This window comes from Diabrotica undecimpunctata, unplaced genomic scaffold (assembly GCF_040954645.1).
Source record: "Diabrotica undecimpunctata isolate CICGRU unplaced genomic scaffold, icDiaUnde3 ctg00001692.1, whole genome shotgun sequence".
NCBI lineage: Eukaryota > Metazoa > Arthropoda > Insecta > Coleoptera > Chrysomelidae > Diabrotica > Diabrotica undecimpunctata.
The window spans coordinates 5,717-20,205 of record NW_027312629.1 but is presented as its reverse complement, the minus strand read 5'-3'; the positions used below and the strand labels follow the sequence as shown (position 1 = coordinate 20,205).

Below are 14,489 nucleotides of genomic sequence, written 5' to 3'. Positions count from 1 at the left end.
ACCACTGTAGCGTGATTAAATAAAACGAGCGGTTCGAATTTATATACATATATTTATTTATAACTTTACAGTTCGGTAGTATCTTAACAACTGGCCCTACTTCTAACATTGTTACCTATATATACTACAGTTACTAGGTTCCAGAATATTCTGGCGTTGTCCCACCTCTAATTCGCTTACGTGACCGGTTATTCTCTCTCGCACTCGATACACGGAGAAGCTTCTGGAAGGGTATTAGAGATGCAATGCAACCGTTACCTGGGCCATCTCGAAAGCATGTTCGTAACAATATATACACGCATTTCCTTTAAATTATCGTCAACCAGTAAAACTACTCTTACTGTGTCCCTATACAGTGCTAGTCAAAAGTCCGTTACCCCTCCCCCTCGTATCTTTTGAACGGTTATACTGGCGACTTTGGCCGATAATACAGCCGTTTTAGTTTTAAACAAAAAACCCAGACATAGCATCTTAAAAGCTTCAAACTTCCTTGCATACATTAGAAAATTGGTTGACAAAATGGAAAATTAAAGTTAATAATGTACTTGTCCACAAGTTAGTCTAAACAATGCCCCTATTCCTGTTACAGACGTTGTAAAATATCTTGGGTTGTATTTGGATCAAAAGCTCACCTGGAAGCAACACATTAATATAAAATTAAAACAAATGAATTGGTTACTTAGCAGAAAGTCACAAATATCATTGGAGAACAAAATACTGCTTTCCAAAGTCCTACTAAAACCAATATGGACTTACGGCGTAGAACTTCTGGGGCTGTTCCCACACAAAACACAAAAATTTTGCAGACCTTCCACTCAATTTGCAGAATTCTAAGTAAAGGTAACAGTAAGTTTCTAAGTTTCTAAAAACAGTAACTATAGAATTGGTAATATCATTTGGAACCCAATCTGGTAAAATTTTTTGGTAGAACACTGTTATCCATGGTTCGTCCGGATCACATCCGTAATAGGTAACTTATTGAATTATTTTCGATTTTTGAAGTAATTTACTTCGCTCCATAATTCCTTAATAGGAGTTTGATTTAGACTTTTACACTACTCTCCCTCGTTTTTCTTTTTTGGAAGCATCCTTGCAATGGATCGCGCAGTAAATGCTATAGGAAAACGGAATAAAACACAATGAAACGAACGATCTCGTGATTACACGCTACGTGTAGTAGGTAGTTAAGTCACCTAGTCCTTTGTCTCTCGAAAGAGGACTAGGTGGCGCCCTTTATTTTCCCCCTTTCGTTTAGTACCAAATTCATTTTTATAGGTACATTTCAATTCCCCAAAGTTTTTAAATATACCCCCCATCCCAAATCTACAAACCAACGACTGAAAGCTCATCGTTGTGTGCTTCAAAAAACCTGAGCACCGGTTTGCAAGGTGAACTAACTTGCACCTTTTTCTTCTCTTTCCATTCCCCATTTCCCATTCAGACAAGTTATGTTACATTCTTAGTGCCGTTTGGCGAAAACTTAAATAACTTTGGCGAAAAATAAAAAAAAATAATTTATTTACTTAATTCTTCTGTCGCAATTTTTTATTTTCTCATAATTATTAGGAACAATAATACAAAAAGGTATTACTGTAATCTCTCAATTGCTTGAGATATTATTTATTTCCGCATACTTTTATTGGTACAAAACTCTGAGATAGCGCGTACAATATTATAGTAGTAATTGATAACGTTTCCTGTCATAAACATGTGTTTCTTAGGATAATAAAGATGATCGTTTAATTAGAAATAAAAACAACAAAATTGAGTAAATTTTATTTATAATAGCAGTAATAGAATTAAACTGAAATACCAGACGAGAACAGAAGAGACGATCTTCTCCAGAATAATAACAAATATTTCTTTAAGGCACTGGAAAAGGACAAGAGTGAAAAATAAAATAAAAGCATTCATACAAGCAAAATGCAAAAAAGGAAAGTCAAAAGAAAGTAGAAGCGGTTAAATACACAAAAATAACCGACAAAGATCTAATATTTTGCATAATATAGCTAACAATTGCTATTAATTAGGCATTTTAGAACAAACCTTTCATAAAAAGTCTTTAAAAAAATGACAAGGAACCATCGGTCATTTTGGAGATTTGCGAGCTGATATTAACTTTAACATTCGTTCTTAATTCTCTGATGTTCAAACGACATTTCCTAAACATTATATAAACTTATTCAAATCTTTGGCAGGATCATTATACATGTAGAAATGGAGAGAGTTTTTCTATCTAATTACTCCGGAAATGGGTGATGAGTGGATAACCGGTAAATAGTCCTTGAATATTCTTCTTCTTATTCATCTAGAGCTACAATACTCTGGGGATTTTGACCAGCTCAACAATTGCATTCCATTTCCTTTTGTCATTGGTGATTCCTCTTCAATTTTAAACTCCCATAATCCTTAGATCATTCTCAACACTCTCTAACCAACGCTTTCTATAGCTGCCTCGTGGTTCATTTTAGTCCGAGTTCCATTACAATATAATTCCTCTATAGTTGGAGAATTCTTGCTTATTTCCTTGAATATGGGGTGTATAAGATGTATAAGATCCCATTTCCATGCTTCAGAGATTATTTCAGCATCCCATATTTGGATGATTAAACCGTGTATTTGTTTCAATAGTACTGGTTCTCCATTTGTTAATATATCAGCCATTATTGAATCAGTACCAGGGGTCTTATTATTTTTTAGTTCTTATTATACTTATTAACTTATAATTTCATCTTGGAAAGGTGCATAAATTTCTCTCTCAGTTGATTTGTGATCTTTCCAATCTTGGGATTTTAATAGATTGCAGGATCTTTTACAAAAAGTTTCTATTACTGAATTGGCTTAGTGCTTTACCTACTAGCTTAGTGTTAACATTTACATCGTCATTTAATTGGATGTTCGATATTAACTGTACTTGTATGTATATCTGTATAATCTATTAACTAATTTATTTTAGATACAATAAATCTTATTTGATTTATTTTTGTTTAAGTGCGAATGCAGTGACGATTACTGCAGAGACCAAAAAGTACGTACGGACATCTGTAAACCCAAGGTGATGCACTCGATGTCTTCCGACGTGGTACCGTGTCGGGTGGCGCAGTGGATTTGCATGGCAGATGCACTTTGTTCAAAAGCCCTGGAGTATTACAACGAGTTTTGTAAAGCTATGTTCCACGGGAAGAAGTGTACTGCCAGATGCAATAACTCAATTAATATATTACGAAGGCAGGAAAAAGCGACGAAGTTGAAAACCTGCAAGTGTGATGGTAAGTACAATGTCGATGATATTATCGTCGAGTTTGCTAAAATTATTGTTAAATGTGTATGTGTCTCTGCCTGTTTGATTTTTTTATGCTTTTGATGGTTATCTCTGAGAGATGTATTATGGTGGAACAGTGGATCAACTAAATATGGGGTAGCATAGCATTCTGCCCTATTAGCCATTCTCCTGTTATCTCAGGATCTCATCTTTGGGGTGCGAAGATTTGGTTTTTTACATCTTTCTTGATCTAATACAATCAATCTCATATATCTCATACAATCTAATGATTTGTATAGTACTTAATTAAAGATGTAACGCGATATACTTGAATCTGCATGATGATATCGTTGTCGTTAGTTAACTGCGGTTAACTAAGATTATCTTAGATCTGTTAAACTTAGATCTGTTTATATATTTTTTTCCTTACATGACGCATCAACCACGCAGGGTTATTAGCGTGTATGGATTGTGATACAGAGTTAGAACTTAACAATAAAATATTAACCATAGCAATACATAAATAGAAATAAACCTAAATCTATACAAAGTAAAATATTAGATTTTTGATAACAGCTTGCAGTCTTTGAGAAAGTCAAAAATATTTTTGGTATCACTGTCTTTTCCAAGAGCACTATTTAATGTTGATGGTATGATATACATTTTGCGTTGCTCATCATACTTGGGGCACTGCAATAAACAATTTTTTACCGTTAAGACACTTTTACACATGTCACAGACAGGTTTATAAGCACGTTTTAGTAGGTAGTCGTGTGTTAACCGAGTATGACCAATCCGGAGGCGTGGTGAAGATTACTTGTTCTCTTCTATTGTTAAATTTTTGGAATTTTTGATGATTTTAATATCAACTTCGTACAGCTTGGTTGGGGAGTTCTTCCATGTATCCTGCCATATTGAATTAATCTTTTCTTTAAAGAATGCTTTTAGGTCGGTGTGAAGAGATTTCGTATTCTGTTCTGCGTTTGGGTTAATACTTAAGTTAGGGATTAAAGGATTAACTTAGTTAATAGGTGCATTTTTTTACTATTTTGTCTACAACCTCGTTCTCTTCAATTCCAGTATGTGACGGTACCCATATAAAATTAACTTTAATGTTTATATTTTCTGCATGTTTTAGTTCCTTTTTCATGAGAAGGAGTAGTGGATGATTACAGTAGAGTTGATTTAATCCATTATTGAGCTGAGAGAATCTGTAATAATGATATTTCTCTTTTTATTTTTGTTCATTATCAGAACTAGTGCTTTTAGTATCGCATACAGTTCAGCAGAGAACGTTGTTGTATATGAAGGTAATTTGTAAGCTTCTGTATAATTTGATGAGTAGATTGTTACCCCAGTTTCGTCTTCGTTTTGGAGGCATCGGTGTAAACTTTGAAACAACTACTATATTTGCTTAATATTTTAAGAAATTCTTGATTAATTTGACTTTCTGGCGTTTCTGATTTGTTTCGGCGTAATAAGCTGGTGTCAATAGAGGGAAGTCGAATTGTCCAAGGAGGAGGGGTTTGAATTAAGGAGATATCGTAGGTATCTGGAAAATGGATACCTATTGTTAACAAGTAGATATGTAGGCGGTAATAGACAGGGTGATCAGTTCGATTTGAAGTTTAGAAACAACTTTTGAAGCGGTCAGCGAATACGTTGTGTATAATTGACTCTGAGATAGCGGTCGATACTGCCGCGGCATAAGAAAGAGTTAGATATTGTCTTCTAAACGCGAGTGGAATCTCTCCAGTTTCCCAGTATAGGGTTTATATTGGACTTTTTTGGTGTGCTCCTAAGGAAATTCAAAGACCTGTATTTTGAATAGCATATATTGTTTTTGAGTACGTTTTCTGGAGGAGTTGTAAAAAATTGAGCCGTAGTCCAGTTTGGAACGTACTATGGCCTTGTAGATATGTAGTTATGTAGAAGTATGTAGTTATGTAGAAGATATGTAGTGATCGTAACAAATTTATTCCAGGCTGACATGTCTTTTTTAAATTCTCTAAATGTATCTTCTAAGTTAGTTTTTGGTTAAAGATCATACCAAGGAATCTAACTTCGTCTACATATTTAAGCTGTCCTCCATTTAAATATAAGTTTTTCGGTTGTATTTGGTGAATTTTCGTAAAACATACTGCTTTGGTTTTGAGGGTATTGAACTGAAGACCACTTGTGAATGACCATTATTCAACATGATTTATGGCTTTTTGGACATGGTTATGGATGGTTGTTAGGTTCTTTCCTCTACAAAGTATAACTAAATCATGTTTAATTTTTGCGGTAATAGTTTTTTTTTTGTGAGGAATATACGCCGTCTACTCTGACTTGAAATTGTCTATTTTTAATTAAGTTTGATATGTATTTGAGTATATTATCTTTTATTTTCCATTCGCTTAGCGTTTTTCTAAACTACATTAGTATTATTGAGTTACCGGATTATTGTCTGTTTACCTTTTATAACATCAAGGATTTATTACATAGAGCCTCGTTACTAGGCCAAGTATGTTCATACAAAACTGCTGAATCTACAAGGTTAACTCACAGGTGTAGTGATGTTATGTAGGTGATGTAATGTTATGAAACAAGACACGCATGGTATCCAATACGTGTTCTCCAGTTTTATATTGAAAACAAATATTTATTGCTACATAATATTTTTGGTACTTTTAATATTTTTGAATTACTGTATTTATCTCAGTATTTTTGATATACGTCTTTTACTACTTCCATACTACAGTATGTAAAACATGTAGATAAATAATTGAAGATCTTTTGTTTTAAGAAACATGAGCCTTCCAATCCGCGATTCAAGTTCATTGTGTATTTTGCTACGTCAGCTCTTTAATTATTTCTTACAAACAGCATTTAACAGTTATTTATCAAGTATAAGTTTCTTTGACGTTATGCTATCACTCGTTCTTAAAACTTCTACTACACTATCTTTCAAATCTCTATAAGTTACAATACCAACTACCAACTTTATACTCTTATCTGGAAGACTTCCAAGATATTGTACCTTTTCCTGATTTTTCTAACCTTTAATGGTCTTAAATAGTCCTCACCCGGAAATCCGAATGGAGGCTTCCTAGGATCCCTTCTGTAAGGACTATTCTAGAAGTCCAAAGATTTCTAGGATAGTCCTTACAGATACCAAAAAATCGGTACATACTGGAGATACCAAAAAATCGGTTTTACTGATCTTTTAAATGTTGATATTTATTTTCAGGTTATGAAGATTATGATTGCCATGGTATACAAAGAAACATGGACAAATTATGCTTCCACAAACATTCCAGGCACCACAATAGAACTCATACGGAGTGGCATCACAACACAACCCGCCACGAGTTCAAAGACGACGAAATACCCACGGTGATTCTTGCCAGCAGTTCTCTCAAACTTACCATAAGCTGGGCGGTTATGTTTTCGATAGTATTAGCTCTAGCGACGTGAAGAATAGCGTCTTTTTCAAAACAAATCGTAGTTATCTGTTCAATCTACCTCTTTAGATAGTAAAAAGTATTTATTTGTTTGAAAAGTTGTGATACTAAAGCTATATGAAAGATAAGAGAAAAGCCAATTTTAAACTTGCCTTTTAAAAAGAATTCGTTGTGAACAAAGCAATAGTTTTAGTTGATGCAACGCGACCAAGAAGTACATAATCATTACCAAAGGAATGGAGTTATTCGGATTTTTAAAGTTCCTATGCGTCAGCAGTCAATCGGTAAGGTCTGTCAGTACGGTTATAAGCAAAGTATGTTCTGGCCCATCAATTAATTACGTCACGTTTTACGTCGCATATGTCACGTTTTATGTCAAACGTCAAATCTTGCCTCACGTTTTTACGTCTCACGTCACGCCACGTCTTTACATGATGCGACGTAAAAACGTGACGCGCCGTAAAAACGTGACGTGAGATTTGGCGTTTAACAATATGTGACGTAATATGCGACGTAAAAACGTGACGTGAGATTTGATTAGGAGATGGGTCAGAACATACTTTGCTTATCTACTACGATTAAAAGTAATAAAAAATTAGCCATTTTCCTTAGTTCTGCATCCCTTTGTCTCATTGAATCTCTCCTCGTACAAACGAGTGGATACTACTGTTACCATTCCAAAGGTCATTACAAAATTAAAGAAATTTCCTACATGCTTTATATATAAGAAATTTCAAAGAATAAGGGAATTAATGTTATATGGTTCTGGACATATAAATATCGAGCTTATATTACGAAAGCTAAGTTAGATTTTATGGAAGGACAAATTCTCTAACTGCTTGCTATCCACGAAATCCAGCAGTAAGAAGTCTCGGTGAGAGCAAAAGAATATTGCCATTGATTAAAGCATCAACTTTAATATCGGACTAAATCAGAATTTTGAAAATTTAATGTAATGTCTGTATATTACATTTTTGGAGCAAATCTTGTATACCTCCTGGCTTTTTAATATATTTTTTTCTATGGTAAAATGGTGAGGAGAGCGTCACGGAAGTAACGCCACGAGAAACGAAGTAGCAATTCGTGGTTCGCAGTCACAGTAATAGTTGGAAGAGTCCATTTAAAGTCCAGTAAAAAATAGAACCCGATGTATTAGCTCCTAAACTTTAAGGGACCAGTAATATTGTTGTACAATTATACTCCATTCCACGAATATACGACTGTTTTAAATTCGGTTTAAGGTATCGACTTAAATGGTCCAATGTGCTGAATTGTACAATAGTAAATTCTCCCCATTTTTAAAATACTCTTGTGGCATATATAAACCTTAGGTTTAAATATAAAGTCATGATATAAATATAGAGTTGATAGTTTATACAACAGTTGTAATTCAGATTTTTAATTATAATTACTATCATTGAGTATAGTATTTAAACAAGTTAGTTTTTGAATTAAATGATTTAAACGAAATGTAACAATTCTTAAGTGATTAAATAGTGTACTTTATTTAGTCGAATATTCAATTAGTACTAAAAAAACAAAAAAACTTACTTATTCTCTTATTCTCCTAATCTCCTAAAGCTATCATCAACCGTCAGATTCACAGCCATAATCACTGTCGTCGCTATCCTCATTCGGATGGTAAATTATAACAGGATTAACTGCTTCGATGCGACCTTCACGGATCCACCATTCTTTAATTAAGTCTTCACATTTTTTTACACTTTTTCCCCAAATTCCAGGAGTGGGAACTCTTGTATCCAATATGGTTATCATAATATGTTTTGCATATCCCCCAAATATATTCAATTGGATTGAATTGGCAATGATAGGGCGGTAGTCTTAACACACTATGTCCAAAGCTATGTATAATTTCGTCTACTATATATATGTTTGGTTGTGCATGACTTTTAGCTAACGTTAGTAATTGAGGCTTAAAATAGTATTGAGGAAAACTAATATTTTTATTCGTTAGCCATTCTTTTATTTTATCTACGGTCCAGGTGTTTTTGGTTGCCTATTTAAAATTTCCGAATAGTACGCAGCATTATTTAGTACTATAACGGATGGTTCATGTAAACTTGGCAACAGTTTATCTTTCAACCATTTCACAAACATCTCCGTATTCATATTATCATGATAATCGGCTGATTTTAATTTTGATGAAAACACAAGATCTGCTCCCTCAATAAAACCATGTTTTCCACTTGCATGCACTATAATATATCTCTTTTCCTCGTTATCGATATGTTTTATGGATTTTATGCTCTCGTCCTGCCAAATTCGTTTGATACCGCCTTTAGCAAAAATCCATATTTCGTCTAAATAAACAAAGGAAGAACATTCTTTTTTAAATTTGTTATAATTTCTTAAAAATTCTATTCTTTTGTGAACGACACTAGCTCTTTCACACAAAGCCTTTCTATTGTCTTCCTTTTTGAACTTAAAGCCAATCTGTCTTAAAACTCTCCACAGACTTGTTCTGGAAATTTCAAATATATTTCTGTCTTTTAATTTTTATAGCACTGAATCTAAAGAAACATGTTCTTTCTTTTCGCGCATTTTATATATTGTCTCACGGATTTCAAATTTGCAACCTTCGGGAAGGTCTTTGGTTGTCGGCGTGATTTATATTATGCGACATTTTGTTCACTTTGTCCACTTTTTTTTTGCAAAACCGACTTTAGTTTTGTTTCACTAATACAGAGTTAATCACACACACGTTTATGTACGGACTGAACAGGTCGCAAAAGGGTCCCCGTTTGTTTTCTCAGCAGTAAAATAAGAAAGTACATTAAATATAAAGTTGTCTACATATAAAACACGTCTCTCATACAAAACTCTCTCCTAACGGACACCTTTCTTCACCGGACACTTCTATACGGACGGTTTTTAAAACTAAAATCAGTCGGCGATATATGAAACTGTATGTAAATTTTCGTTACTTTTTATTATCTGTAACGACTTGGTACTTTAACTATCAATAGTCGGTATGTTATACCCGTTACTTTCGGAGCTTTGTAGAGTACATCTACTCAAAGCAAACAAATATTTAAAACTAACAAAGTGAAATATTATATAGATTCTTTTTCTGGTTTCTAACCCATCGTTCTGCCAATTTCTTTTCATTTATATTAAAAATAGTACATTTATTTTTATTATAGTTGTAGTACCTAATAAAGTAATAAAATATTGTAATATCAAAGAAACCCGGCACGAATCTTTGGTGTATACATTTCACCGAAATCCAACCCAAATGTCTGATGAACACATTTGCGTAAAAATGAGCTTTTGCGTAAAAATTTTTGTTAGTTTCGAATTAAATTTCACAATAAATTTTGCGTCTATCTGAACATCTATTAACTGAAATTATTTTAGTTTAGATGTCATACTAACAGTAGATCCTTTTTATTGGAATAATGATTAGACCAATTTACTTTCATACTTCTACTTGCACAGTAAAATATTCGTTGTCGCAATAATCAGAAACAGTCGTATTTTCGTGGAATAACCTATAAGTAAATAATGAAGCTATTCTTGAATTAGCTACTAATATAATGAGAGTCTAAGAAGATCTTAGCTACTTCGTGAACTGTTACCATAATTCAAAAACATAAAATTATTTCTAATCACTACCAGCCCTACCAATTAGTTAATGGTGTAAATATTATGAATAATATATATTGTTTTCTTGGATTTTGTACCGTGATCTTGAAATATATTTTTTTAAATCGGTACTGGAATTTTCAGTATCTGGGTAGAGTTTTTTATTTTGTACCCTGAGTACTACATCTCCTTTTCTGGCCATCCACAAAAGATTACACTTTTAATAAGGTAAAAAAATTCTTACAATATGTTTAGCATGAACTAGAAATTATGTTCACGCTTCGCTGTCAAAATTTTTGGGTTTGTCTAAATGAAACTACCAGCTTTAAGTCGTAAGCTTTTTATGCAATGTGCAACGGATCCTTAAAATAATCCAAAAACTTTTTGAAAATTCTCGGGTGGCTATGTTTTTTGTGTATTGGGTTTAATCGTTTTAAAACAGATCTTACCAAATAATCCTGCCAACCTCAAGAAATGTATTATGTACCCTGTACATATAAAAAATAATTATATAAATACTAGAATACTTGTAATTATGAAAGACGATATTTACCAGTGAATATTATATTTATAAACCAAAAAGCCTGAAGTTAGAAAGACATAACCAAAGAAGGCTTGCAGCTGTATGTAGCTTTAAATTATTTCAAACGGTGGCTTTATACATGTTAGCACTTCTGGATTGTAAAATTTGTGTATATATTTTTAATAATAGTATCTGTTACCATGTTTAAATTATACCTATCACTCGTAATTCGATTACAGTTAGCAGCACACAATATTTTTTACCACGGCTATTTTCTAGATTTTTTCTGTGTCGATCTTTTTTGCTGTAATAATTATTAATAGTTTATATAATTGGAAAATCACACTATTAATAGTACTTGATATACACACATACAAAATATTATTAAAAAAACCTAGAATTCTTCCAAAATATATGAAGATAAGAGTGTTAAACATACTTAATCCTTTTTTTCAAACTGCCTTTGGGATTTATCAAATTTTATGTGTTTTTATGCTGTTGAAACAATTTCGCATCTTAAGATCGCCACACTGTTTTATAACTTCAACATTTTCCTGATAAAAAACCTCGTTCTTCACTTATTTGTCATTAAATATTGAAAATAAAAGTTGTTCAAATACCGAATCATGTAAAAATCAATTTAACTACTCACTTTACTGCAAACATGCAAACAGTGAATTTTTTGACAAAAAGATTAATTTTTTGATGACGTATCGCTCTAATTGTGTAATCTCGTTTAGTATTAAGGTACGCTCGCACTTGACCGAACCAGCCGGTAACGGAACGAACCATGACGATCGCCAATTCAATGTTTTTGTACTTTCCAAAAACCCTCGAATTTCGAATTGAATATTTTCGCGGTTAGTGTGTAACAGGGCATTGCCTAATGATTTAGTGAGCACTACACATCTACAGAGCACTACCAGAGAACAACCCAACACAGAGAAGCGACAGTCCTTTGAAGTTACGTGGCCAAGCCGCCAATGACAGCTAACAACCAGAAAATTAGTCAGTGGGCTTATCACACAATATAAATTCTTAAGAGCGTAGGCGCAAAATTTCGGGCCAATGTTTTTTAAATGCATTCATTTTTTCCGAATCCTGAAAAAACTAATAAGTATTTTTGAAAAATTTAAACGCAGAGTGAAAGACTACATTATTACTGAGGGCCGAAAGTCCCTGAAAACTTCTATAATGTTTATTTTAATAAGTTACAGGGGTGAAAAAAAAAAAGAGAAAATTTAGTGTGATTTTTAATTTGAAATATCTCATTCAAAAAAACTTTTTGTTTATTCTAAGGGACTTTCGGCCCTCGGTAATAATGTAATCTTTCATTCTGTATTTAAATTTTTAAAAAATATTTGTTAGTTTTCTCAGGATTCGAAAAAAAAATGATTGCATTTAAAAAGAATTGGCCCGAAATTTTGCGCCTACCCTCTTAAATCAAATTGAGCATTTATGTTGACTTTCAATAAATATGAAATATTGCACTAAATAGGTACCTGCAGGGCCGACTTTTGTTGACATTCTTAATGGTGTAATTATTTTTTATTTACAAAAGGTAATTTACTGATGCCACCCGGCTGTCGCAGTTCACAAATCCTATAATTATTATAAAGTGAATCCATTTTGAATAACAAATCTTCTCGTCTGCAAGCTTCTATCCACACTTTGGCACTACAAATTTTTAACAGAACAAATTTTAAACAAAGAACTTTTTCTGTATTTATAAATAATACTTTATTACTTACAATTAGAAGAGTATTAGCACTGTTATTCTATGGCATTAGTATATTCTAAGTATATTGTAAGTAATGAAATATTTAACTTTTGTCAATATCTAATCTTAATAAATTTTCAGTTTTCTCCTGATGAAGTCACAAAAGTGTCACTAAATATTGAGATATACAACAAACAAAGTTTTAATATTTTTTATTTGTAACTCCCATTTAAAACTCCTAAATATTTATGTATTTCGATCCATATATTTGATTTTTTTAAATTTATATTTAACGAATTAAAAATTGGCAGACAACTTTTGTATATAGCAAAAAGTAGATGAGTACCTATTTAGTTTTTTCATAATTTAATGTAAGTTTGTTTATTTGCAACCATGTTTTTGCAATTTTGAAGTCTTGTTCTGTTGGAATTTTAAGATTTTCCCAATTATCGGTCTAATTATGTTTCCAACAATTTTTAGTTTGAGCATTTTAGTAATTTCTTTGTTTCGTTTAAGAGCGTAGACGCAAAATTTCGGGCCAATGCTTTTTAACATTTTTTTGGAATCCTGAGAAAACTAACAAATATTTTTGTAAAATTTAAACACAGAATGAAAGATTACATTATTACCGAGGGCCGAAAGTCCCTTAGAATAAACAAAAAGTTTTTTTTGAATGAGATATTTGAAATTAAAAATCACACTAAATTTTCTCTTTTTTTTCACCCCTGTAACTTATTAAAATAAACATTATAAAAGTTTTTGGGGACTTTTGGCCCTCAGTAATAATGTGGTCTTTCATTCTGCGTTTAAATTTTTCAAAAATACTTATTAGTTTTTTCAGGATTCGAAAAAAATGAATACATTTTATCCAGACTATATCCAGACATTTTAAATATAAATTAAACTTTTAACTATAAACTATAACTATAAACTTATATATTTAACTATAAACTATAACTATAAACTTATATATTTAACTATAAACTATAACTATAACCTTTTAACTATAAATAAATTATATAAATGGTCAAATGCACTTGTTGTGTCGAGTATTTACCATAGACGCCTACGAACTATCGAAAACAACCAGAATTAAAGAATAAGCACGTGTTTTTGACAGTAATACAACCAGAATCGGGCATGCGTATACAAAAATGGTACACGCTTTTGGACCGCTATGTCGCTTCTATGTGTCTCTGTTATTCTAGGGCACTACAATCAGATTTGACAGCAGCCTATGACAGCAATGCCACGTAAAAGTATTAATCAGCAGTAGTATACTCTTAAAAATCATCCAAAAGCAACTAACCTGGAATGCTATTCATTAGTAATATTAAATGAGCTGCAAATAATAAAATAAATAAAACAAGAAGTGAATATCCCTCGCATTTTTAATTAAAACAAAAGAACTGATTTTTTTTTACATTTTAAACTGAATATAATATGTTCCAGAGTAATTTTGATATGTTTACCTAAAATCTCTCTCCAGAACTAATAATATTAAAATACTGCACAAATTGAAATACCAAGACTGAGGTTTTATGAAACGGACATCCTACAAAATAGTGCAACGTGAACATAGCCTCGAATGAACCTCCACAAAACAAAATATGTGTTAAGCAGTGTTGCCATCTCCTTATAATGTATATGTTATATGCTTCAAATATATTTAATATCGGGAAATACCATGCGATATCTATATATTATTTAGTTAATTTAGAAACCATATTATGTGGATACGTTGCTAACCTGCAAATAACTAACAGTACAATAATTGCAGGTACATAACAAAATGGTAAAGACATCGTCAAACAATTTTCATGTGGTAACTATCTGTTGCAATCTGGTAGTTGGTGGTTTAAGGGATCTGACTATCGCCAAATCTATCCGCTAATATATCAAAAAAAATTATTAAAAAATTTTCTAATAATT

General features: G+C 32.2%; 1 protein-coding gene across 1 annotated transcript; it reads left to right on the top strand.

The window, feature by feature from the left end:
- The first annotated feature begins 2,988 nt into the window (after positions 1–2,988).
- On the top strand, positions 2,989–7,231 carry LOC140431683 (uncharacterized). Its single transcript, XM_072519568.1, has 2 exons — positions 2,989–3,269; positions 6,495–7,231. Exons 1-2 carry the CDS (start codon positions 3,059–3,061, stop codon positions 6,719–6,721), a joined length of 438 nt encoding a protein of 145 aa, XP_072375669.1. The 5' UTR covers positions 2,989–3,058; the 3' UTR covers positions 6,722–7,231.
- The last annotated feature ends 7,258 nt before the right edge of the window (positions 7,232–14,489 follow it).